At 33.8% G+C, this 23,502-nt stretch overlaps 1 protein-coding gene and 5 non-coding genes across 6 annotated transcripts; 3 read left to right on the plus strand and 3 right to left on the minus strand.

Annotated features, from left to right (window-relative positions):
* Positions 1 to 102: 102 nt before the first annotated feature.
* Positions 103 to 8,730, minus strand: LOC117163592 (3,4-dihydroxyphenylacetaldehyde synthase 2). Its single transcript, XM_033345999.2, has 9 exons — positions 8,601 to 8,730; positions 5,208 to 5,459; positions 4,235 to 4,468; positions 2,643 to 2,772; positions 1,921 to 2,181; positions 1,632 to 1,749; positions 1,463 to 1,553; positions 1,142 to 1,342; positions 103 to 806 (listed from the first exon to the last, which is right to left on the minus strand). The coding sequence occupies exons 2-9, from the start codon at positions 5,406 to 5,408 to the stop codon at positions 504 to 506; spliced, it is 1,539 nt and encodes a 512-aa protein (XP_033201890.1). The 5' UTR covers positions 5,409 to 5,459; positions 8,601 to 8,730; the 3' UTR covers positions 103 to 503.
* TRNAP-AGG (transfer RNA proline (anticodon AGG)) lies at positions 3,200 to 3,271 on the plus strand. Its single transcript has one exon. It is a non-coding gene; the product is annotated as a tRNA-Pro (tRNA).
* LOC117163822 (U5 spliceosomal RNA) lies at positions 3,638 to 3,759 on the minus strand. Its single transcript, XR_004465516.1, has one exon. It is a non-coding gene; the product is annotated as a U5 spliceosomal RNA (small nuclear RNA).
* A 1,133-nt stretch (positions 8,731 to 9,863) lies between the features above and the next one.
* Positions 9,864 to 9,935, minus strand: TRNAP-CGG (transfer RNA proline (anticodon CGG)). The gene has a single exon. It is a non-coding gene; the product is annotated as a tRNA-Pro (tRNA).
* Positions 9,936 to 11,691: 1,756 nt separating this feature from the next.
* TRNAA-AGC (transfer RNA alanine (anticodon AGC)) lies at positions 11,692 to 11,764 on the plus strand. The gene has a single exon. It is a non-coding gene; the product is annotated as a tRNA-Ala (tRNA).
* Positions 11,765 to 20,659: 8,895 nt separating this feature from the next.
* On the plus strand, positions 20,660 to 20,731 carry TRNAC-GCA (transfer RNA cysteine (anticodon GCA)). Its single transcript has one exon. It is a non-coding gene; the product is annotated as a tRNA-Cys (tRNA).
* Positions 20,732 to 23,502: the final 2,771 nt, after the last annotated feature.

Below are 23,502 nucleotides of genomic sequence, written 5' to 3' on the forward strand. Positions count from 1 at the left end.
TCGAAATACGATACGAAGATTCTAACTTTTGGAATTTAATTTTTTTACCGAAGTTGATCGTTTCGTTATCGCAAAAATATAAATGTTAAGGATCAAAGATAGTTCGTATGGACTTAAAATATTTATTGTCGACGAAGATACATTCTTACGATATAATTCGAGCTTAAATTAAATTACAAATTATATCCTATATTTTTTTTGTATAGTCTATTACCGTAGAATATCTCTGTTGTTGTGGTATATTTATATGATCTAACACTCAAATAATAATTATTTAAAGCTGCGATATATAATTTTCAAAAATCTTGTACTATTCTCTCATTAATTTATTTGAACAAGAATATTTTTTGTTCGGCAGCCTAAATCTGTAAATACATATACTACCATGTAATTTTACTAAAAATCAAGTTTCGTACAAAATGATTCTTTTATTCTTCCTTGACGTTGTCTCTGGTCAAAGAATCTTTTTGCAACACATTGAAGTAACATTATGCAGCACAGCTCTACGATATCTTTTGCGTTTTTGATTCAATGTTCAAACTTTGTATCCTCGACACGATATCGCCTGCCGAATTTTTGAAAGATTCATGTACCTCTCTCTCTACAGCAGGAGTCAATGATTGCAAAATTTCTGTCGCCTGACTCGTAATTTCCTTCCATGCAAACGTGATATCTTCTTCGCGAGAAATACGGGAACCTACCACAAATCGGACGATTAATCTTCCACGGTGCGTCGCAGCAATTACATAAAGCTTCCTCCGTTCTGTTAGGCGATCGATAAGTTCCTTTGTCAACCGATCATCACCCTGAAATAAGAAATATTTTTTAAGTTCGTCATAAAGTATTTTTTTTCAAACTTTTCAATTGAAAATGCATTTTTTTATTTTTTTCTTTTTTTTTTTTTTATTTTTCCATCGAGACAGCGATCTACAGCGAGATTCGTTATAACGTACCGCACGCGTACCGAGCGAAAATTCAAAATCGATTTTCTCGAAAACAAAGCCCCGAACGAAAAATTGTTATTCTATATTTTCGACTTCTTTTTTCACGTAGAATCACCCCCTTTCCGCTTGTACCACCAGTTACCAAATTGTAAGAAAGTCAATGTGCGATACAAGCGTCTTCATTTTGTCGTACATACCCTCAATCTGAAACAGACTAAAGACATAGACCTCTCTGTCGCTAGTTCAAATCTATCGTCAGATTTAACATAATTTTCAAACATCTCTGCCATTTGTATCATATTTCGTATATATTGCTCGATTCCTTCGCTTCCGTATATACGAAGTACAAACCAGATTTTTAAGGAGCGGAAACGGCGACCCAAAGAAATTTGCCAGTGCTGAAAAATAATTGTTAGCGTATTAAATTTTTGTTCAAATCTAAAATAACTTTGAAGCATGAGACATTTTACGATATAACGGAATAAAGTAAATCGATATTTTTAAGAAAAAGCACGTACTCTGTAATCTGGAACTGGTCCTTGTTTATTATGTTCTAAGTAAATTCTTTCTACGTTAAACGTCTCGATAAGTTTCCTAGAATCTTTAACCCTGAAATCATTTTCGATTCTTTTCTGTTATCCAATTATCGTTCGATCTTAATATCGTGAAATAAAAGTATATACGTACCAAAAAAGAGAACAGTCGAAATTAACTAACATCCACTTGTGCGCGTTCACAACAAAGGAATCACTATATTCAACGCCGGACATTAAATATCGATACTCGGGACAAATGAAGGCAGCACCTGTAAAAGAAAAGAAAACAATATATTCGTTCGCAATTAGTCGTAATTCGACGTGTTTGTCAATTTAAATTTTAAATTAAAAAATTTCAATATCCCTATAGTATCCTTATTTTAACAAAAATATACGAACACAGCTACTACAAAGATAATATCTTATAAGAATAGATTTACCTGCGTAAGCTGCGTCGACGTGCAACCACATATTGTATTCTTTACAAATAGGTCCCAATTCGTCGAGTTTATCGAAAGCACATGTACCAGTGGTTCCCAAAGTTGATATCACGCAACACGGTATTAAACCTTTCTCTAAATCCTCTTTGACCGCTTTCAGCAACGTTTCACCACGTAAGACACATTTGTCATCGGTAGGTAAAAGTCTCACAGGAATCGATGCCAATATTCCCCCTTTCTCTATAGACGAGTTCGATTGATCTGTAGAGCAAATTTCAAAAAACGTATAAAAACAATGAAACTTGAATTTGCGAATGTGAGTAGATCTTAGAGAGTAGAATTTTCTTATTTAAATGATACCTTCGTACGGTAACTTTCGTATGTCGATTTATTTAACCATTTTATACATGTAATTAGCTTTTTGGCTTCTGGTCAAATAATGATATTATCGACAATACATAGTTTAGACGACAGATAACATTTTAACCTATAAAAACAGGATGTAGAAAAGCAATCGAAGGCTAAATATATTGAGAATATTGATATATTAGAAATTAAATAATTTATATATTTAATATGCACTGGTGTAATTATTATAAATCATGGTCGTAATTATAAATCACCTTAAATTATAATTTATAATACTGATTAAAACAAGGAGATTTAGAAAAATAATTAAGAGATTAAAATGGACAACAAGTTTTGCATTATACGATACATACCAGATCCATATGCAACTAATTTGTTCTTGATGATAGCTTCATCCAAATCTGGGTGCAGATGTTTCATACGACGTGTTGTTTGTTCCTTTGCTGTTAACAAAGCTATTAACGTGGTCTCGCTGGCTGATCCCTAATTATTCCACACAAATAAAAATTACTGTATTAACAATAGCCCAAATTACCAACGACATTTTGCACGCAGAATTTCTAATTTTTTATTTACTCGAATGCAATTAAAAAATATACGTGCTTATAATTTCAAGTTACTACTGCATATGAAAATCGTAATTTATTTGAAAGATTTTAACTTATTTACTTAGAATAAATTGTATTGCATATATTGTGATTTAAATTTAAATAAATTAATTTAATAACAAATAAATTTGACACGGTTGTAGTACGAATGAATAATAACCTTGAGGTAGAACTAAAACGGTATACTCGTAAAGTAATGTATGAAAATGAAGTTACAATAATTTCTAAAACTTATTTCATTTTGTCAATACTGTTGTACAATTGTTAATTTTCTTAATAATCAATCAGCAGTAGTACACATCGGCTCGTTGGTCTAGGGGTATGATTCTCGCTTAGGGTGCGAGAGGTCCCGGGTTCAAATCCCGGACGAGCCCAATTTTTTTTTAATTAATGCTACGACTATTAAAAATTGCTGAAATATATAACAAAATACTGAACAATTTTGTCATCTACAAAATTTTACTCGACCCATCACTTCATCTTCATATAACATCTCCTGTTAAATAAATACTAAGAATAACTCCTTTCACAAAAACTTGAGAAGTGAATTGCAGGTATTTCATACCTAATGATAATATTTTGAACGTTCAAACATACATATATTCCTGCATTTTACAACGCATTTTCAAAGACGATCTGCAAGAAAATTTTTAACAACGGTCTATCCGTTAAGAGAATATCTTTGGCATTTACCATCGTTCAATTTCCTGCAAAAATTGTTATGTTTTTCAATTATAAATGACCCAACATACGTTGGGTACGACAAAAAATTAGTTTACAGACTCATCAATTGTTCCCCTCCACGGAAATCTTTAGTAAAAGGCGAAAGATTTATACGTGATTTGAAGGGAAACCAGAGTACCGAATCACTCGTTCTGCTGGCAGTTATATTATACCAGTAGCTACTTCACTAGCGAGAAGCCTCTCCCTCTGGCGTCAAGTTCGTGTACTAATTCGCGTTCATTCGTCGAAACGCTATATGCGTTATTGAATAGCATATACCGTTGTTTGACTTATTATTTTAAAATATTTTATATATTTATCTTTTTATATATTCTTATATATTTATTTTTATATTATATGTATATAAAATTTTATACATATATTCTAAATTTATTTAAGTAAATCATCCGATTCGATAATTCGTTCATAATACAGCGTTCAGTCGTATACATAATAATAAATACTACTTCACAAATTAAAATATTATTTACAAATGTTTTATACGAAATAGAAATATTATTGGAACAAGAACGAAAACATGTTTAATGTTTTCCTGTATGAAGAATATTTTTAATATTCTTCTACAGTACCCTTACTTTTTTAGAATTATTTACCTGTATAACACCTCCTCCAAACCCTTCGTTACTGTGCAGAAAGTGTTTTGGTAATCCTAATAATTTTGCCATCCAATTCAATGTTATTACTTCTAGTTCAGTGCACGCAGGAGAAGCTATCCACGATAATCCTATAGAACCAATGGCAGCGCTTAGAATATCAGCTACAATCGAGGGATACGAGTTTCCCGTTGGATAGAATGCGTGGAAGTGTGGTGAATTCCAATGGGTCACCTGTAAAACAAACGATTCATTCAATAAAAAAGTTGTATTAAATATTTATATGATCGGATAACAATTATCGAAGAGAAAACGATAATTCCACAAGTAATGTCAAAGTTTCTTCTGCTTATTATTTATTATTTATTTTTTAATATCAATTCGCGGTAGGTAAAATTTGCAAATTTCTCCAGAAATTTGGCAGACTGTATTTTATCTGTTGAAACAGTTTTATGTATGTGTTTCTTAAGATGCGTCACCACCAACTAGTGAACCCGTTGACGAACACTGCTCACGAACATGTTACAGCTGTTGGTGGATTCTTCGCGAATATGCTTCTAACGAGTTGAATAGTTTTCGAACGCGAAAAAATAAAATCGTGTCCCTCCGGATAACTCCAAGTACTTAGATTTACTGCACAAGGACCAACGGTAAAAAGTAGACAGTGCAAGCGAGACAAAATAGACTAAGTGAAATAAAACAGTACAGAGTAGAGACATTAAGAATTACAGTAAGAACTCCTACAATTAGTACGAAGGTTAATAGAAATATTCCTCGTACGAACGTCTATAATCCAACTTTTTTTCCATTCTTTGATCCCAATTAATCTCGATAGGCCAACAGGCCATTTTGTAATGACGTAATAAGAAATATATTTTTCTTATGCCGGTAATTGAATAGCGAGTGAAATTACAAAATTGCGAAATCGTTTTCTTTAAGGGAGAGAAAAATTGCAGGTAATAAAATGTCTTACCCCTGGTAAAATATAACGCTCGACGTCTATAAGCACTTGTTGCCAATCTTCCGGTTTCTGTGGAGCTTCTTCCGGTAGCAGTTTAGAAAGATATCCTGGCTCCACATCCGCAAGGACATTTCTATCTCTTATGTTGTCCGTATAATTAGCCACGAAATCGATCATTGCCTTGCCAAAATCGAGGAACTCCTTGCTGTCCATTGTTGGCAAGAATTTACGAAAATTAGGACGTTCGGCTGATTATTTCTGTGTCTGTAAATAAAATAGGTAAATAAATAAGATGTTAAAAAGGATAAAAAGAGCAACGAAAAAAAGTTATTTGATAATGGAAATAGTATCGATAAGAATATTCAAAACATATTCTAAAAATAATTATATAATAAAAAATGATTGTAGACAAATTTAAATTATTTTTCTCGAAGCATATAAAAGATTTGAATCGCATGTGCTGATTTGTCTTACGGCTAAACATTGATATATTTTACTTTCATCCGAACGAATAATCCTTTCTAGCAGAAACTATTTGCACTAACGGATCCGATACGTTCGATGCATTCGCCACATTACCAATGAAACGTAACGCGTACGTTTTCATTTATCAGCACGTCACACACAAAACATTATTTTCTCTCCAAACGAGAAGAGCTAATTTACATTTCAACACATTAACGGTATATTTTTTTATTCCAAGTTAACAGGTACATGTGATTCACAAACTGAAATTCATTAAGGAAATATTCTCCATAACATTTTTATAATAATAAACAGGACACGTCATTACTTAAAACGATAATTAAAACAAAACACAATTATCCGCGATTCTTCACAAAGAACATCAAACTGAAATACATAAAATCCTGAAACTTGTTTGCTTTTGACATTCACAGATTCGAAATGATAATTTGTGAATAAGAAAGCACGAAACAAATACTCACATAACATTAGCACCGAATAACATACGAATCTCAAATTTCAAATCGAGATCGATCTTGATGATCGAATGGAATAACACGTGACTGAAAACTATGACACAGATATCGAATCGAGAATGGTCCACGAGTAACTGACTTTTCTTCAACCGCGCTGGATAACTTTAAATATCCACATATAGAAAACTTTCTCCTGCTTTCTCCATAATTATTCAAAAAAAAAAAAAAAAAAAAACTTAATCAGCGTGTAGCACCAAGGAAACGGAAAAGATTCTATTTCAAGAAGCGTTTCGAAGAAATTCATGAAAGTATCGTAAATGGTTAAACAGATTGTCTAACGAGGTTCTAATGTCACAAATTATAGAATTCCTCGATGTTAACAGGTGACCTGTTAACGACACTTGTTACGCTAAACGCGGAAATCTGATACCATTATGAGCCATTATGCGTAAACAGTTGCATAATTGAAGCACGATTATGTTACAAATTAGATTTATGCAAATTATTTAAAGAAGAAGCTCAATAGTTGAAAAACTATTGATTGTTTATTATATGAAAGAAATGATTCTTTTTCTATTTATTACTTAACACTGTATAGTAACGCATACGCGTATTTGTTAGTTTTTACTGTATCTTCTGTTCTTTTACGTTATCAAGCTATCAATTTACACACAATTTCAGCTTATTACTTTAATTAAATGATCCCTATTATACAACAGTACAGGGAGAAAGTAGAGGCAAAACGATTACAAATGGCGCTGCCTAAGATGGTAATATATGCTCTTCCAGCTCTAATATTTCCACATACACTTTCTAAGATTTACTGCCACATAGTACTTATACAGTTATTGTGTTATACACGTGCGCGGTATTAATTTTCTGATCGCGTAATACGCGCCACGTACATCACATTATACGAACGTCTACTGTATAAAAATGATATAAAAGCATAAATTTAACATAAAAATATCATTACGAAATCATAGTAACATCGTGTTGTTATTTCTATACTCAGAGGTAGGATCACAATAGTTATTATTTTATTGAATGGATAAATGTATCACACCGTTGTGAGCCGAAATAACCTTTATTGCACGCGCTTAGAAAAACTAGGGATAAAAACAAGAAAGCATCTTAAGCCTATCGATTAAATCTATCGATTGTAACTAGGATTATCTTCTAGTTACTATTTCTTATAACTAACGCGTCTGCGTATGGGTGGCGAGCACGAACTCACGTTGTCATTTTCAACACGTATGTATGTAAATAAATAATTAGATAGATAAATTCCTAAAATTTATGTAATAATATTGAAAATATGACGCTTTCGATAAAAATTATTTCATTAGTAGAGGCTGCTTAAATTTCTAATTAAAATAATTAATACGATGTACGATAATTCAGAATACACATTACGGGTAGCTCTGTAGAAACGATTTTGGTAGAAAAACAAATTTTAATATGGAAAAGGAGTATTTAACATTTAAAAACAACTGACGTTCTAATTTTGTTCACTGATGAAATATAAGAAATCGTCTCTAAATACTCTTACCTCCTTTTCATAAACAAAAAGAAGCTGTAAAAATTTTAAACATAGAAAGAATGTCCTTGGAATAATCCAGAACACACGGAAGAATATAAAATCAAAGCATCCAAGCATAACGGCCTTCGTTTCATCAAAGAAAATTATATCGGTGGAGAAAGGTGTTAAATAAAAAACGAATAAATAATAATCATTCAGATCGCTGTTATCACATTTTCGAATTTTATATTAGCTGTCTAAACAGTACTTATCTTGTAAATTTGGAAAATATGTTGTATTTCGTATAATTGCTGGTATAATGTTGACGTCATTTTACGTTAAAAAATGATATAATTTGAAACATACGAAACGAGTTACGAAATAATAACAGATGTAACAGTAACAAAATAATAAAAGAATAACAGATATTCGGCGAAGTAACTAAAACTAATTATTTTCTCACTTTTACGTAAATCTTCTTAAATTTACGTCTATCTTCGTAAATTTTAATTCGTTGGCAATTGTAATTTATTAATTTACCATAAAAGATAAGTTCGCATCTCGTTATATTTCTATTTGTACGATTCAATTAATCTTTCCAAGTAGACTTTTATCGCATTCCCTACTTAAAAAATAAAGTATTTAACTATCAACTATTTTTAAATGTTAAAAATTAATCAAAGCGCGCAATTTATGCAATCAATTGACTTACATTTAAGATTCGCTACAGATCGATCACTCCACTATGGTAATGTTTATGATTTACGATAGAATTGAAATAACATCGTATCAACCATCATTTTCTTAATGAATTAATACACAGAACGATCGATAAATCGTACGACTGACCAGTAACGTTCAATAAATCCGTGAATTCATGAACATGAAATTAAGGGTAACAAGATACAAATTGAGTCATTGAATAAAAGTAAGTTTACTTACTTAAAAGCGAAGTTAATTTGCAATTTGGGCGAAGAGAAAGCAGACTTGAAATTTTTAAGACAAGTTTTACCTACGACGAGTATATAGCCCACTGACTGTAATAATAGAGCCATCCCCTTTATATAGCTTCGGCTACCTAAGACCATTTCCCATTTACCGATTATAACGGTGTTTAAATGGCCGGCGTTTCTGTGTATACTATCAACTAAATCGATTTTGAATGCTGCGGCCAACCTTGGTAGATTACGACAATACATAAAAGGCAAAGGCGATTTTTCCATTCATTTCCTGCATATCTTAGATTCTATTTGCATCGCCTTACGTATATAATCGTATGTAATTTTTATGCGAAACAATACCACTCATGATACAACAATAATTAAAATTCAGGATATTTCCATGAGTTTTAACGACATACAGTATGATTTCTGTGGATTTTGTGATGGAGGCACCTGTATATTAACATATAAATTATACATAATTTAATAATAAAATAGCCAAAATAACTTTTGGTTACTTTAGGCAATAATTGAGGATAACATTAAAAGAGACGTGTAAGGTTCGTAATAAATTTGTATTCGTTGCAATATTTCTTTCTTTACATATGCATGATCTTTGCATCATTATAACTGGGCTATAGAAATGAGGGACTTATTTGAACTAGCCTTGTAAGCTATCTTACACGTGAGCAGATAATGGCTAAAAACTTCTAACTGTTACATTTCTAACTAGAACAATTTACAACGTATCTTCGATTACTTCAGGCTGCTGTCGTATTACGTGTTGCTCTTTTTCGTCAACATTTCGTGAATATTACAGACCTGACCAAATGGAATGGAATAAAAAATATCGATAAATTAATAATTTCATATCAACGCTTCAAACTTGGTTATATTTTATAATCCATAACGATATTTACACGTGGATAATATAACACAACGTGTGAATAATGCAATGAATGAAATCAATCTGTTAATCCTGTTTCACAAATAGTCCATTGAGATTTAGCTGCCAACTGACTGGTGCTTTTTTGTCTACATGTATAATCCAGCCAAGGGAAAAGTAAAATTGCTTAAAGTTACTAATGTAACCACAATTAGTACATTTATAATTTAACTTCATATTTTGTTGTGCATTCCACATGAGTTGAACTCTCCATTCATTGACTAAAAAGAATAACGGTTAAGTGGAATATTATACCATTAAATCTGTAATTATCAACCCTATGAGTAATTAAGAAAAGAACAAAAAAAGATTTACCTTGGGCTCGTCCGGGATTTGAACCCGGGACCTCTCGCACCCGAAGCGAGAATCATACCCCTAGACCAACGAGCCGACTTGAAAAATTTTTTTATGTTAATCATTACCAAGCTCTTGATTAAATAAATAAAGTGTAATTATTAACACGTTATTAAAAACAAGAAACATCAAGTCATCGTATTTTCAGAAAGTTTCACTTGTTTGGAAACAACGAAAAGTGAGAATCTTGTGAATGTTTTTGCCTCGTATCTTATATCCCAACCATTTAGCTCGTCGCGTTTGTTTTTCTAACACCTGGAAGTGTTATCACAGCGAACAACGGAGAATGGTAATTTCTTATTCTTTCATATTCGCCGTTAACTTTTCTGTACATCAGCCGTTCAAATAGCTTAGACTTGTGCATGTTCCGGAAAATTCAAGGAAACCAATGGAACAAGAGCACACAGAGATAGAAATCGACGAGCCGATATCGGCTCGCGTCATTGTTAATCACAGTTGATCGGCGAAAAATTCAGAAGAGGTAGCATAGTCGACTCTGTTCGGGATTTGGAGTGGCCGTCCGTTTATGATTCGGACAGCACCTTTGCCTTTGTTGTTCAAAAGTCCAAACCTTTCCAAGTGATTTCCTATCTCCCAAGTGATACTTAACCTCGTTAAGAGGTTATGATCACCCCAAGTGTCCGATGGGTCAAGTCAAAGGAAATAGTTATAAGGAAAGTTAGTATATAAAGACTAGACTAAGTCTCTGGAAGCAATATCAACAAAATCTTACAATAGTCTTCATCAAAACGTCAAACTCTTCGTGTATACTAAAAGGTGCAAATAAATAACCATACTACCCGGTATATTTAATTTACCTCCACCTTGAGCGTTAATTTCGTTCAAGGTTCGCGATATCAACCGATCGGTTGCAACCTGACTGATCGGCACTTAGTTGAGAATTCGCAACAGACTTCACTTTTTAATAATCGGCAGCATGAGTCGCGCTCGAGTCAGCGCTGCTTTTCGTTTCATGTTCCGTGCTCGATTTATGCGCGATCCTGTCGCGATCTCGCATCACGATTTAATCCGCGTGTAAGTAGGTAGTACTTTGAGTTTTTTATTTTACTGAGAATTACTAATATTCTGCTTAAACTGCGATATTTCATAATTTATTTCATAATATGCACGTATATTATTATTAACGCGTACTTGTTTATCGTTAAAACATAATGTTAACAAGGTTTGTCAAAACAGAAGGTTAAAGCTATTTTCCACCCAATGTTATCATTGTATATATATTTCTATGATATACAGTATTAAGTTAAACTATGAAAATTACGTTTGAATTATGCTTTAACAGTAACCGAATGCAAGTTGACCTATAATTTAGACAACGTAAATGTGGCTTTTCGTTTCATGGAATCCATACTAAGTACGTACATTATTTACTAAGAATTTACTTGCATAACGCCGATAGTTAAGAAACAATGATATGACCATGAATATGTGTGGTGATTGTCATGGCCAACATGTTTAATTGTATCACTACCATGAACCAGAACTGTTTTATGTTTCTTATACAAATTCTAACTTGAACATGTTTTAACAAAAGAAAAAGTTAGCATTCCTTTATCTAGAAACATACAAAAATTAAATTTGATGTGAAATGTAACATTTTTACAGTCCATAATAAACATTTTAATACTATTGCAATAATATTGATTTAGATCGTTCAATATATGCATTTCATGCATTATTATGCGTTTTGTAATGTGAAATAAGTAAAAACTTCATATCATATAAAAATAAACGAATAGAAAAATATAAGATAAAAATGTCGTAAAATATCGGGGGCGTAGCTCAGATGGTAGAGCGCTCGCTTAGCATGCGAGAGGTACCGGGATCGATACCCGGCGCCTCCAAATCGGAACATATTTTTTTAAATAAATTTTATAATTTTACATAATAAGATTCAAAATTTTATTTCATCCTTAAATGGTACTATCATTAATTAAATACGGAATAGACGTGAGATTATATGAAATTTCGCATCTCGCATCCTGAAATACCGACCTCGAAAAGGATCAGAGCTTTTATTACGTCCACTACAGTTTACAACGTTACGTTTATTGTAATTAGTTCGTTTGAACGTGCTCCGTTTATCCAAACAAAATCTTAGTTATTGCCATGTTAATGCTCAATTAAACAAACTTCTGGTCATTATGTTCGTTTATCTGAACGTGAACTATTATTATGGTACATTTACACTAGGCGAACGGATGCTCGTTTATAAAAAAATAAAAAATGAAAGTGGAAACGTATATCTGTTCGTGTCTCCACGATATACACGTAAGAAAGTGAGAACGAATGCTTCAAAAGCGCTTCTGTTGTTTCCATTGCAAAGAGTGAGCGAATGATTTCATGGCCTGTTGTAAATGTTTCGTTAATTTTAAACGACAAAAGGAAATCGATGGACGAGGGATCTCGTCCGTGGTTCTATTTGTACTAAATGTGAAGATAACTTTTTCTTAACATACGGGCATAATTAAACTTTTTAAGCTTTTTGAACTTAATAACTACAGTTTTCAAATTTTGATTTTTAAACAATAGGAGTACGTACACATATACATGTACTCGACAACATGTTATAAATCATAAAGAGCGTAATAAGACCTTTAAATGATCGGTATTACAGGAGATGTGTCACGGTGTTCCGTAAACCACAAATGACTCGAGTTATCGAGTTATCTGTGGAGCTATCGAGACGTGGAATCTTTTCGATAGTGTGTTGAGTGGTTTAACGAAACGTCATAGAGGGCAGAGTAGACGAGAATTGGCGTCTTCTCCCCTTTTATCTTAAAATATTGATAAAATACATAAACGTTATATATTCAAGGTTGGTAATTTTTTAATTTCAGTAGTTATTATTTATCCTTAATTAATAAAATTAGATTACTAAATCGCGTTGGTTTTGGTACAAAATACATAATACATATTGTTTAAAAAATTATTAATCGATAGGTTGACAAATTTATAACCTCATAAAAATAGTATAATTGCTTAAAATTCCAATTTCTTTTAATAATAATATTAATTTATGACTTTTTCAAATGTAATTCATTTTTTGTGGTAAAGACTGTATTCCCTTTATTTCTTTCGTTTGTTGCTATACCCTCGTACATGTTATCGTCCTTCTTAGTTAGTTACTACTTTATATATCGCTATTTCGTGTTGTTCCGCAAAACAACGCGTATAAATAGGCGAAACAAACTTTCCCGCGCAATATGTTTCGCGCCACAGAGTACCGAACTAACAAAGTCGAAAATTTTTTGCTTATATGTAAATCAACATCCATTCTTTCCATATAAAATAGTACGTATTTCTTCTGTAGGGAATTTTAGACTTTAATTTCAACAAATATGTTCTACAAAGGAAATTTATACGAAGATATTTCGATGTAATAGGATTGAATTAAACAGCAAGTTGTTTACGTCATGGTCAATTTTAAATAAATAGAGATTTGAAACCTATCAATCGAATATCATTGACATGGTTGCTTCTGAATAACTTTTTCATCAAAATTTTCAAATACCTAATATAATACCTAGATAATCGAATTACTTTATCTTCTACATTCATCTTGTTTATATCTTATAATTAAATCTTACTACTTCAGGTACATTCGACCTAAGCCAAATAGTATTGTACTTTCAATACTATACATATTAATTTCAATGTTTCGTATTCGAAAAATTACAAAATGTCTCATAGGATAATTAGTATTAAGTACAATAGCGTATAGGGATATGGCATCACGGTATGATATTTCCCATGATATATAATCCCTTTTATTACACAAAGATACAGTTGTAACAAATTTTCAGCTTATTATCCGTAGCTGAAATAAGCAGATAGCATAACTAAGAAATTCAATTTGGAATTTGGATTACAAGATTCTCAATGAAATTCGAATGAATTGATAATCGGAAGATTGTACGTGGAAGGTAACTGTTTTGTGGATTACATAAAACTGCTTAACTCATAACCACACGAGAAGAATTTCTATAGCCAATCGGAATACTACAATGAACATTTACCGCACAAGGACTGAACAGTGAAAGCATGCAAAATAACGTAGAATTATTTTAATGAGAATCAGTGTCAGGAAACTGTTTATTAGCGAAAAAGAATCTTAAAAGAATCATAGTTGAGAATTTGTACGAAGAAATTAATACAAACTGAATTATAGAAGATGGAAAGAAAATTTTGTTTTATGATAAATACAAATATGATTTAGGTATTATATATTACATAATATAGGTTAAGAGAATAACGAACACCGTATAACAATATCACTATATATATAAAATTTCAATAGTTAAAAATATCGAAACAAGTTTCCCGGAAATGATTTTCGGCATTCTCATCACTATTCATTATGAAGATATATGTATGTAAATATAGATATAAGGAAGAAGGCGTTGTTGTAGATTGCAGAAAATATATTGCTTTTCAACTTGATAATAAATCATTGTAGCATACACAGGTATCTAACGCAATGGTGATAAGACACAAGAAACGTACAAGCGTTATGGCATCCAGTTTAATCAGCTGTTTTAAGTGGCGAATTCATGGTGAATTGAAGCGATGAAACTGATGAAACCCCTTATGAGCTAATGAGTATCGTATATCTTTCGTATTCGAAAATTATATATAAATAATTTCGCATCCAACAATTGTTATGAAGCACGTTTTGTAGGTTCCTAACCTATAACGAGGATTTTCTTCGGAAGAGATATTGATTTATAATGGCAAAGGAAATAACGATAAATTTTGAAGCCCATGAAGCCTTCGGCGGACCGACAGGCTTCGTGATACCTCTTATAAATCGTTGATTACAAATGATCTGTTCGAACCATTTCTTGCTCGGAGTAGCGAAGACATCGCTTTCCCATAAAATCCGAATTGAAATTAAGTATCGGACGAAGAACAATTTGACGAACTTTCACGAGTGTTACTTAGAATATCGAGTAGTCTGCTAACCAGATATTCATTTCCGAATATCAAATTCTCCAGCTCAGTTAGGGATAAGAAGAACCAAATGGTCTGAAAAATTCTTCCATCTCTGTCGAAAATATTTTATTGTCAAATAGAAAGATCGGTCGCCAAATGTACATTGGTCCATCTAATTTTTCATTTTGTTCTAGTACGTTGGGCTTCTTCTACGAATCTGTCGGAAAAGAGAATAAAGACTACCTCTAGACACCTACAATGTTTTTCATTTCTCTGAAATCTGATCTCGAGCGATATCTTCTTTTCCCATAGCCCGGTTCGATTTGTTAAAGCCCATCGATAGCTCGCGGAGCCATCGTTGTCCAACGGACGTCCGGGATTAATGTTCGGCGGACCGACAGGCTCGCGTGTCGCGTGTTTGAACGAGCGCGTGAAGAAGCGTGACGAACGATGTATACGTGCGCGGCGTGGCTGCATCATGCGGCCGCGTCTTGCAACAGGCAACAGGCCACGCATGCAGATGAACTCGCGGGCCACGTCGATACTCTAGCAGCAGGGGTTCCGTCGATTGAAAAAGGGACAGCCGATAACAGCGCGAAGGGTAGATGAAATGGGGGTTCGTTTACCCCTGGAAGAGTCACCCTGTCCTCATCGATCCTCATCCTCCGCCTTCTCCACAGGCGTCTCCTCTTTTACTCCCTGCTACACTCCCTCTCTCGCACCATCGCTGCTACACCATCCTCGCGCGTAGCGCCTCATTCTATTTCTACTTCCATCCCTGTTCTCTCCCTACCGTACACTCGACGGTATCGTCTCTGTCTCGCTGCTTCCTCGCCACCGTGCGATACTCTCTCTCGTCCCACCGTTTCTCCGCGTGTCTCTCTGTTGCGCTTGGCCCGGCACTCCCGTTAGCGTCGCGAAGAAATTCACTTTCGCGAAAAAAAAGCCCGCGAAAAATCGATGCTAGCCGCCTATTGGCCGCGTGGCCGGTGGATCGTAGCTGCATTGGCGCTCGCGGCCTCGCAGGCGTGGCTTAAAGATGAGCTCTCGCTATGTCATCGTTTATATTGATCCTATAGTCGGGCAAGCCGGTGTGGAGAACACGAACGGTGCGTGGTGTGTGGCGTGGGTGCGCACACCGACGTCAATCCGCACCAGCACACGCTCATCCCACGCGAGCTGGCCCGTACACGCGCGGCCAAGCACACGTCCAACAGACGCGCGTTCCATTTCCGTTTCCACGCTCACCTGTCCGCGGAACGTCGCGCCACCAACTTATGCCGCGTTTCTACGCACCGAGAAAACAGTTTGACATAGAGGGGGCCGCGCAAGAATGCTCGGCCGTGCCTGTACTCGAAGATCTTTCTTTGAAAGGAACTGCAGGTGTTGCATCACCGACGAACGCGATTTTCGTTTAGAGAAGGCTGCGCGCTTTGAGTTTAAAACGCACTCTCGCGTATACGAACTGGCACGGCTATACGAGACGGTTCGAGTGTTTGCACGCTTAAGAAATATTGTTTTTAAATAGAGCGACGTGCGAAGATAGACTATGAAAGATTGTGTTTATGTTAGGCAAGTTTGTTGCATGTACGCGCATAAATATTCATCAATTTCTCCTGTAGTCTACTTTTTGGCGAAGGAAATTCTTTTTACAGAAAGCGTATAATTTATTTTCTTCGCGCTACTAATTTCCAGCACGTTGACGTTCGTTATATTTCAGTCTAAATACGAAAATCGAAGTTTGTGTTTCGTAGTGTTTCATAGATTAATTTGCTTATAGAAGTTGAAAATTTAATACAGATATGGAAAAAGAAACGTTCCAAATTATAGATCCCTTCTTGGAAAATCTGTCACGAGTTCGCCTAATTACCAATCAAATTATTATATATATATATCGAAGTTATTACAAATTCTAGTTTTATTGAAGCATCGTATGCATATGCTTTTATGTGCATATATGTACGTACGTAGATAGCGTGGAAGTAAACCTCGGATAATACTTTCTGTCGATACCTGAATCTTTCATTCACTGGTAAATTATCGAATCGGGGAATTCCGAGGTCTATAGTTGCGAAGAATGCATTGGGGAGTTTGTGATTAATTTATCTACTGGGAACTCTCTTCATTATGAATGGCATATATGTATGTATATTTGGGTTAATGGTGCCAGCTGGTTTGAAGCCAGAATAGTCTTCGAGGTGGGTAGGTGGTAAGAAGTAAAGCTCGAATCTTCATATACATAAGTTCTTCTTCATTTTATATGACAGACAGCTTGCCTTCTCGGTTCTACTGAAACATTTGAATATTAGAAAAACGTAAAAAGTTGGAAAATTCTCTTTCGGCGATATTCAATGAATTTATCTTTCCATCCTTTAATTCGGAATTTTTATCATTTAGATATTATAACAAAGAAGATCATAATGTTTTCCTTTTGTTAGGGAAATAAGGAAATTGGAATACTTTTCTGCAATTAAAACATCGTCTTTCCAATATTTTGATTTGGTCACTTTTAAAGTATGAACTGACAAATATTGTATCATTTTAAATATGTCCATAAACGACACGGTTTACTAGCAAACTAATGGACGTTATAGGTCGTAAAGTTAAAATATAGAGTGCGAAATCTATGTATATCGTTTAAATAAGCGAGGTAACGATATGGTAATGATATTAATAATATATCGTTCGTACAGCATACAGTTATGATGTACCACTATAATCCATACCATTCACATAACTGAATTGCATTAGTAATTTCACTATCAATATTCAAATAATCCTGATGTCAACATAATATGAATAAACTGATCACTAAAACAATCATTTTCTAAATACGAAATGATACAAGAGATAAAAAAATATGTATATAAGTATGTACACATAAAGATGAAAGAAAGCAAAACATTAAAGAAATACTAATGTTTACTTAGATGGTTCACATAAACTATCGTTGTTCGTTCAAGATGTAAAATTCAGAGAGGCGTTTTAAACTTCGCAAAGAAATCTGCGCGAGTCAATCAATGACATTATAAGAACGACGTAGCATAACGACACTATTCACGGAAGCAGTACGATCATGATATCTCAAATGAAAATGAGCTAACGTTGTACATCTAATGCCAAGTTGATAGCTGGGTAAGTCGTAATTTTTGTCTTTGACACAAAACTAAAAAAAGATAGAAGCAGTCGATAATGTACAGCTGGTACACGTATCAAACTTGAGATGTGTTGAGTTATACCACTATAATACAAAACAGCGATATACAAAACGTACATCCGGAAAGTGAACTTTGAGATAAATTTTTCAAATTTCTCACTAACGCGAACAAATCGAACGTTTAACCCTTTGCACTTGGCTGTCCCTTCCGAGGGGACATCGTAAATCTGACGAAACGAATCAGATGTGCCAAAGAGGACACAAAGATGTTACCGGTGATTGCATAATACGAAATTACGCAAGCCTAAAATTTTGTTAAAATATACGTTTCCTTGTCGTTTTCCCTTCGCATCGCAAGAAGAGGCAAATAAAGAAATGAAAAATATGCTCAGATATACGTAAGAGAATATTAGCTGGCGGATACGTAAGCCCTCACTGTGGTGTCGTCTCGACGCTTCTTTGTAACAGACGATAGCTATAAAGAGCGGTTCTCTTCCCGAAAATTGGCCATAACTTTTATGCTGTATGCTGTGACGTAATACTTGGTTATCCGAAATGCACAAGCTGGTTACTGTAGCATTATAAAAAGAATAGATTCCGAAGATGATGACAGACAGTGTTGAAAAATCGAACGAAGCACATCGGATACAATTTTCTTACTTTCTACTTAAAAAAGAAAAAAAAAAGGAGCGAATATAATTTGGTTTTTCACAAATTTCGTACGAAGTGCGTTCGAGTTGCTGATAGACGATCAAAGAAAAGTCACCGAGTGTCAGAGGAATAAATACAGTGCATAATTAATTTCGAAACTTTAAAAGATAAAGAGACGGGATGGCAAAAGCTGGGTGTGAGTTATATCGTGACCATTTTGATGGATTAATTCGCGAACCGAATGGAAAGCTGCGAAGACTAACATCGACGTGTTGCGTTCGTTTCATATTTTTTTTTTTTTTTTTAAGGGTCAGAGGGCGAGTCGGCGAAAACCTATTACAAAACGACTTACCCAACTGTCTATTGACCTCATGTCTTTGATTATTGTTTCCTAATAATGGCAGTGTTAACGTCATCTCTTTACTGTAGTCGAATAGCAGAATGCCGTATCATTTGCACTCACTGTTTGAGAGTATTCCGAAAACGCATAAATGCTTACAATCCGTTTTAATTAATATTTTTCGAATGTGTACGAACTTTATTCACTTTTTGAGTTTTAATTAAAAAAAAAGGGGGGGGAACTTAAAATAATAACATTCGGATAGGAATGATCATTCAAAAAATTGTTTGTCTGTTTCTATGATTTTCGATTAATTTTCAAATTATCTATCGATATCGGCTCGATATAGGAAAATCTGGACTAATTCTCGTTTTTGTAGTTTAGTATCGTTTGTTATGGGTCCGATGTATCGACAAAATTATTATAGAATGATGTTTACGAAGCAAAATTTAAATTCCGAAGGAAAGCGTCATAAAATAAATATTTATATATCCGTAATTATCAAACGCATATCTCGTACTATAAAATAAAAATATAAAGAAAAATATAAAAATACAGACATGTAAACATAAACAATATGAGTTAGAATTTAGAATGTAAAACATAATTTACATACAATTAAGAGCTATAAGATATAAATATAAATGTCGTATATTATTTTATATATGACTTGATGAAAAACGTGAATCTATGATTACGATGTACATACGTTACTCTAAAGATGTAGAAAATAGGGAAAAAATTAATTTTCTTATTTTTTTAACGAAAGAAAGGGGATTACAATTTTCTATTAGATATCAGATTCATTTGACAAACGTTAAATCGAGCAAGGAATTGCGAAAGAACGTAAACAAGTTATCCGTGTCAAGTTGGTGCCTTTGAAATGCGTTGGCGTCGCAAGAAGTCCCTTTTGAGGGATCCCGTGCCCTTATGGGGCCCTATACACATCGATTCCCGGCCATGTGTGCCTTAGTCACGGTGGCATATGGCTAAGTCATGAAGCCACTAGGTGGTCCTCAGTATATTACTCTACCTGTCGACATCCCTGCCTCACGGGGGGTTGAGCTCATGGCTATTTGTATGACAACAAGAGCTGGTTTTCGACTGCCCTATGTCAGTCATCGATGACCTACGATTATCGTAAAGCCTATTCTTCCTATTACCTGCGATCTCGTTCATTTCCGTTTAATAATCACTCTAAACAAATTATAAACTTATTTTGTCATTGGACATTTAAAGAAACTACAAAGCAATTCTTTGGATAATTAAATCATTTTAAATTTAGAGAGTTAATAGAAATTAGAGGTCAAAAGTGAGAAAGACACGTGTATTTTTTGAAATGTAAATGATCGATCATATCTCTCGATTGAATTTTAAGTTTAACTCTTTTAATTCCAAAGTACGTACAATTATACGCAAAAATAAAAATATTTACAATGTGATTAAATAATCATAATATAGCGATACCAAATGTAGTGTTTCTTTCTTAATTTTGTAATGGAACTTAATGTCGATGTGTACGTTTGTTATATTTATTTATATGTACGTATCAATTACAATTTTCTGTAGTATTATATTTATTATTAAATTTACTTGTTAAATTATATTATATATTATAGTAGAGGAAAAGAAACATCATTAAAGCACTTCTCAACTGGGGGTATAGCTCAGTGGTAGAGCATTCGACTGCAGATCGAGAGGTCCCCGGTTCAAACCCGGGTGCCCCCTGCCTTTATTTTTTTCCTTACATATATTTTAATTTTTCGCAATTAATAATTTTAACTTGATTAGAGTCTTTATTACAATGTTTACTCTGTGTCTTATAAATATTAATCGCGCGCAAATATTATTAGCCAAATGAGTATAATAAAAACGATTGAATGAAAAATAATTTATATATAATGTATTATGTATTATATACGAAATATATAAATAATAATAACAACTAGAAATAAGGTAACCTTTACAGCTTACAACATAATTATATATATGTATTCATAAGAGGCGAAAATATAAAGCATGTCTTTGAAACAGCACCAGAGAGTACACGCGAGGCAATGTATTTTAATGGGATGCGTAACCATAACCACGAGAGAAGGGTCGTCGATCAATCTAGGAGACTTTTAGCCGCACTAGACGAATGTTTGGGGTGAGAACCACCTGCTCCAACGCTAAACGTTAAATCCATAAGATGCTGAAAATATTCGACGAAATCCGTGAAATGCCCGCAGTGCTCCGGATGATCAGGCCAATTGGCCAGTTGCCAAATGAAATGTATATCCGACATAAGTCTGCCCATTTGACCCGTTTGTCGTATTTACGTTCGTACGTTCTCCTATATTGCTTTACATGCTTTTCACTATTACCAGTACTATACATACGTACATATGTATCGATATTCATATAATTCTACGGTATATACATGGTATATAGGTATATAGTACAGTAATATATTATGACGCGTATCTTTAAAATATAGAATAATAATAGAAAAAAAATCTATACACGAGAGATGATAATATACAGTATACAGTCGGCTTATATTGTATTAATTTAACTTTGAAACAGTAATAAATAGTTGGAAAATGTTTCTGTATCTACGATAAATTTAAGTATATCAAAATATACAAACTGCGCATAATGTATAAAAATATATAATATATTTATTCCATTGAAAATAATACTTGATTCTGTAACATTTTACTTTGCCTTTTGATATTCCTTTCCATTTCTAATCATCTTGCGCGTACGACATTCTGCACGCAGTAGATATCTATAGTACAGAATTTAATATAAAATGTTATCGATATTCCACTCTCAATTCAATAGCAATAATCCAAAAATCAGATTGAACACGATCGAAAATGATTTTAAAGAAGTGTGTTAAATCGTAGGAAGGTTAAAATCGCAGATAAAGACACATCGTTGGTATAGTATATATTTACGTAATTACATTTCCTGGACACTTAAAACTTAAAACGTAGATATATAAACTTCGACATTTTTAACACAGGAAACTTACGTTATATGGTATTTTGTTGCGTACACGATTAGAGATACAAGCAACCAGTGCATAATTTTTCTCTTCCACATTACCTATTCTTATGTGTCTGTTAATTAAAATCCAATATACGTGGTATAATTTTATTTGTTAGGGAATGGATCGCATAAATATGGATTTACGCAAAAATATTTCTTAATACGCTATTTTTTATTCAATGCTGGTTATACAATACGAGTTGTACAGATATCGCGAGTTTCTTAATATTACAACACAACTCGTACAATTCGATAAGTTAAATAATCAGCATGAATGGCTTCGATGAGTGGCGTTAATCTTAGATAAGTAACGTAAATCATTATCACGAACAGTTATCTTACGATCAAAATACTATCGAAACAAATACTTTTAATATAAGAAAAATTTGTTGAACACGTAGAAAATGCAAAATTTCAAGCAGCGTGTTAAACCGAAATCTAAAACTTGTATTTAATTGCACGTGCATATCTTCGCTTCGCTTCGTTTCACTCATCTTCGGAATTTCCGATTGTCAATATCGAGTAAAAGTTTATTCGCAGATCGTTAAATAACAAACGTGTTTTTTCCCAATTTTTCTGATAACGTATGATAAAAAAATATATATTACTTGAAAGCTAGGAATACTCAGAAATAATAATATCTTATCGAGATGCGAAATTTTCGCGATATTTTCAAACTCTATTAACTTACGACTCGCTTGAAGGTGAGCTACTTCATTTCTTTTTTTCGTCGATGTATCTCGGCTATCGTTGCTACGTGTACGCGATTCTGCGTAAGTCAAATGACAGATGGGACCGTGCTAATCCGCCATTATCGTCGTCAATAATCGGCCCTGTGTTGAATACAATTCTATCGATTCACCAGACTTAGGGATCCACCCCGTAACAGAGTTGGTTCACTCGTTCGTGAGCAGTCGCGTGAATCACTGTAGGTCGATCTAGCTGTTCTATATAATCTAACCAACTATGCGTTGAAAAAGAAGCATCGATTCGTGTAATTTCATGATCAGATATCGTTGGTTGTTTTTAATCGAGTTGCTTGTCGTTCTCATTTCGCTTTAGGCTCTGAACAGCTATGGGACAAGGTATTTTTCGACGATATTATTCGTGGGCAATGCTTGGAAATTCTAAATCAAGAAGATTATTAAATACAAAGAACAATTATTAATATTTTCGCCTGTATTTATTTGCAAATTCGCAACCCTTATACGGTCGGATAGCAACGTGAAAGACGAATGCAAACAGTGGCTTACCACGTGCGATAGGTTCAAAGAGCAGGATCCTTGCTTCAATCACTGGAAAGGCGGTAACAAAGGGTCTTCGTCCCTAAGGGGTTTCTGCGTTTTGTCCTCGGAGGATTGTCAGTCTCACCCCAGCCAATATTCAAGGTCTAAGCGTTTAAATTATTCATAAACAGTCGAGTGATTTGTAGAATATAACTTACTATTACGTGTTGTAAC

Source organism: Bombus vancouverensis, chromosome 10, assembly GCF_051014615.1.
Source record: "Bombus vancouverensis nearcticus chromosome 10, iyBomVanc1_principal, whole genome shotgun sequence".
NCBI classification, from domain to species: Eukaryota; Metazoa; Arthropoda; class Insecta; order Hymenoptera; family Apidae; genus Bombus; species Bombus vancouverensis.